A 2,684-nucleotide genomic window follows, 5' to 3' on the forward strand; every position below is an offset into this window, starting at 1 on the left:
GAGGTGTTCGTATAATGATGGTATTTGATTAATATACAGTTTCGGCTCCTTTTAGAAAGAAAATAAGAAAGGGAAACATTATTGTGCTGACGTTCACTAGGAAAACATGGCACATCAGACTTTTTAATGGTAATTTATGTTGTTGCGGGAATGAAAATTTCCTTTAGCAAGCACATCAATCCTGACAAAAAATAACTGATCTCCATGGATTTTTCATGCTTGCTAAAGAAATTTGTCATCCTCACGGCAACATTATTTGCCATAAAAACGTTCGTTTTGCCATGCTCTCCCAGCGAACGTTCGCTGGTTATCAAAATCCAAAAAAGGCATGAGTATATTTTGGCTGACCTAAACGGCGCGTCTCTTGCCATGCATTTGCTTGAAATTAACAATGGCCGGATGCACGTTCTGTGATCTGTGCCACCCTGGCCTGGCCTGTACTATCCCGTACTGCAGTGCTACTAGTCACTAGCTAGTGATGAGTGTGTTGTTCGATACCCCTTCTCTTCTCGTGAAAGAATCTTGATCTAGCAGCCTGGACCTCTCTAGCTTTCCCCACATGCTTCTTCTCAATCTAGCTAGCTATTCCAGTCAGCCATGATCTCGCAATCATTGTGTTGCGTCCCAAGGAACCAAATGATCACAGCAAGAGAAGAGAGAAAGCTTATTAAGTGGCCACATGATGAACAGCCATGCATATTTGCCTAGCTAGCTAGTTGCACTTGCATCTGAAGATTGATCTCTATGAGTTTGGTTTTGTAACTAATTTCGACGGATTACACGGTGTGCCAGGTAGTAATTAACAAGAGCAAGTAATTGAAGAGGAAGAGGGTGAAGAAAAATGGCGTGCTGACTGCTGATTGAGAGGGAGGAGACTGCCTGGCCTGGACTGGACAGACCTGGGTTTCGAGCTATGTACACACTGACACCGTACCACCATCGGTTGCATGCATATGATCGATCGATCGCGTCCTCTTCTCCACGGATTCGACGGCAGTAGTGCTCTGCGTTACGAACACTGATCCGTTGCATGATCGATCACGTCGGCGAGTTCTTCTATGGTGCTTGATCGACCATTACTCGCTCGGGGACTCGAACTCCCACCATTGGGAGCTGCTGCAGGTCTGCTCCGCCGCGGACGACGGCCAGCTCGAGTGGAACGGGAACGACGACGGCGACTGCTGCTGGTACTCGGCCGGCCCCGACGCCGTGAAGCCGCCGTCGTGCGCGGTTGGCAGCTGCAGCGAGGGCCGGAGGAAGAGGCCCGCGTCGTCGTCGTCCTCGCCGAAGAGCGAGAGCTTGCCGCTGCCGCCGCAGCCCTCGGACGCCGAGTATAGCTTGCTGGCCCCGCCAGCGTCCACGAACTCGTCCTTCATGCTCATGCCGGCCACGGCCAAGCGCACGTCGTCCCTGGCGGCAGCGCCGGCATTATCTCCGCACTTGGCCCCGCCCGGCTCCCGCAGCATCTCCGCCAGCTTCTCCAGCTGCACGGACAGGCAAAGCAAGAACCCGTCGACCGCGCATTAGCCACCGGCACCACCACACGGAGCACGCCGCCACCGGCCGGAGAGCACGGCGAAATTAACACATGGTACGTAGTAGAGCAGAGACATAGTAGTAGATACCTGGTTGACGAGCGCTTGCTTGTCCTTCTTGAGCTGGTCGTAGCTGGAGAGGAGCGCGTCGTAGTCGTCGCGGAGCGCGGCGTACTGGCGCTCGAGCTGCTTGGACTTCCAGCGCGCGCGCTTGTTCTGGAACCAGATGGCGACCTGGCGCGGCTGCAGGCCGAGCTCCCGGGCCAGCTGCAGCTTCTGGCGGGGCTCCAGCTTGGTCTGCGTGGCGAACATGGACTCGAGCGACTTGATCTGCTCCTCGCTGAAGCGCTTCTTCCTGTCGATCATCACCCCGCCCTTCTTCCCCGCCGCCGGCTCCATCATCCAGTCCCCGTCCTCCTCCCCCTGCTCCATCGCTCCCTCCCTCCCTACCTAGCTAGGTCTCGCCGGCCACCTGAGCGCGGGCGCGGTCATGCACCTGATCTGGAGGAGCAAGGGGAAGAGGAGGAGCTAATGGAGGACGGATCGCAGGTGCGCGAGCTTGCTGTGATCGATTCTGCTTACTAGCGATGGAGTAGTTTAATCGGAGGATGGGGCGATGGGCGCGGTGATGGCAACGGGGCGGCCAATGGAGCGCGGTGGCGTGCATGCGTAGCCGGGTCTCTCGTCTCCTCGCCTCTCCTCTCTCTATAGCTGTAGCTGTAGGTGCAGCTAGGCGATGGATGGAGCCCGGGCGGGGCGCGCGGCCCCGCACGCCCCGGCCGGCGTCGCTGTCGCTGGGCCGGGCGGGGCAAAGACTTGGGAGCGCACCTAGCCAGCTTAGGCTTAGGCTTAGCTGCTTCTCCTGATATGATCCCTCCCTGGCGTCTGTTAGGCTGGTCATACTGGGAAGTAACTTAGACTAGTGTCATACATATGTCACTAGTCTAAGTTACTACCTTCATAGTGCAAAGTAACATAGTAGTAGTGTCATAAAGGACTTCATTAATTAGCTTTTAGACTCATCTTGTCTTGAAAAGCGCTATGTTACAGTAACATATTACCCCCTCCGTCTAGGTGTGTAAGTCATCTTACATTGCACACCATGACCAAGGTGGAGGGGAAAACGAGAGAACTTAATGTGATTTTGCT

General features: G+C 54.9%; 1 protein-coding gene across 1 annotated transcript; it reads right to left on the reverse strand.

Annotated features, from left to right (window-relative positions):
* Positions 1 to 653: 653 nt before the first annotated feature.
* Positions 654 to 2,242, reverse strand: LOC119311243 (homeobox-leucine zipper protein HOX6-like). Its single transcript, XM_037586882.1, has 2 exons — positions 1,626 to 2,242; positions 654 to 1,484 (listed from the first exon to the last, which is right to left on the reverse strand). Exons 1-2 carry the CDS (start codon positions 1,965 to 1,967, stop codon positions 1,077 to 1,079), a joined length of 750 nt encoding a protein of 249 aa, XP_037442779.1. The 5' UTR covers positions 1,968 to 2,242; the 3' UTR covers positions 654 to 1,076.
* Positions 2,243 to 2,684: the final 442 nt, after the last annotated feature.

The sequence above is a fragment of the Triticum dicoccoides genome, chromosome 5B (genome assembly GCF_002162155.2).
Source record: "Triticum dicoccoides isolate Atlit2015 ecotype Zavitan chromosome 5B, WEW_v2.0, whole genome shotgun sequence".
NCBI lineage: Eukaryota > Viridiplantae > Streptophyta > Magnoliopsida > Poales > Poaceae > Triticum > Triticum dicoccoides.

Bases quoted from the DNA above. Each gene is read 5' to 3' on its own strand.
- LOC119311243 (XM_037586882.1), bottom strand. From the start codon at position 1,967: ATGGAGCAGGGGGAGGAGGACGGGGACTGGATGATGGAGCCGGCGGCG. The intron at 1,485-1,625 runs GTATCTACTACT...CTGTCCGTGCAG, and splicing joins AGCAAGCGCTCGTCAACCAG to CTGGAGAAGCTGGCGGAGAT.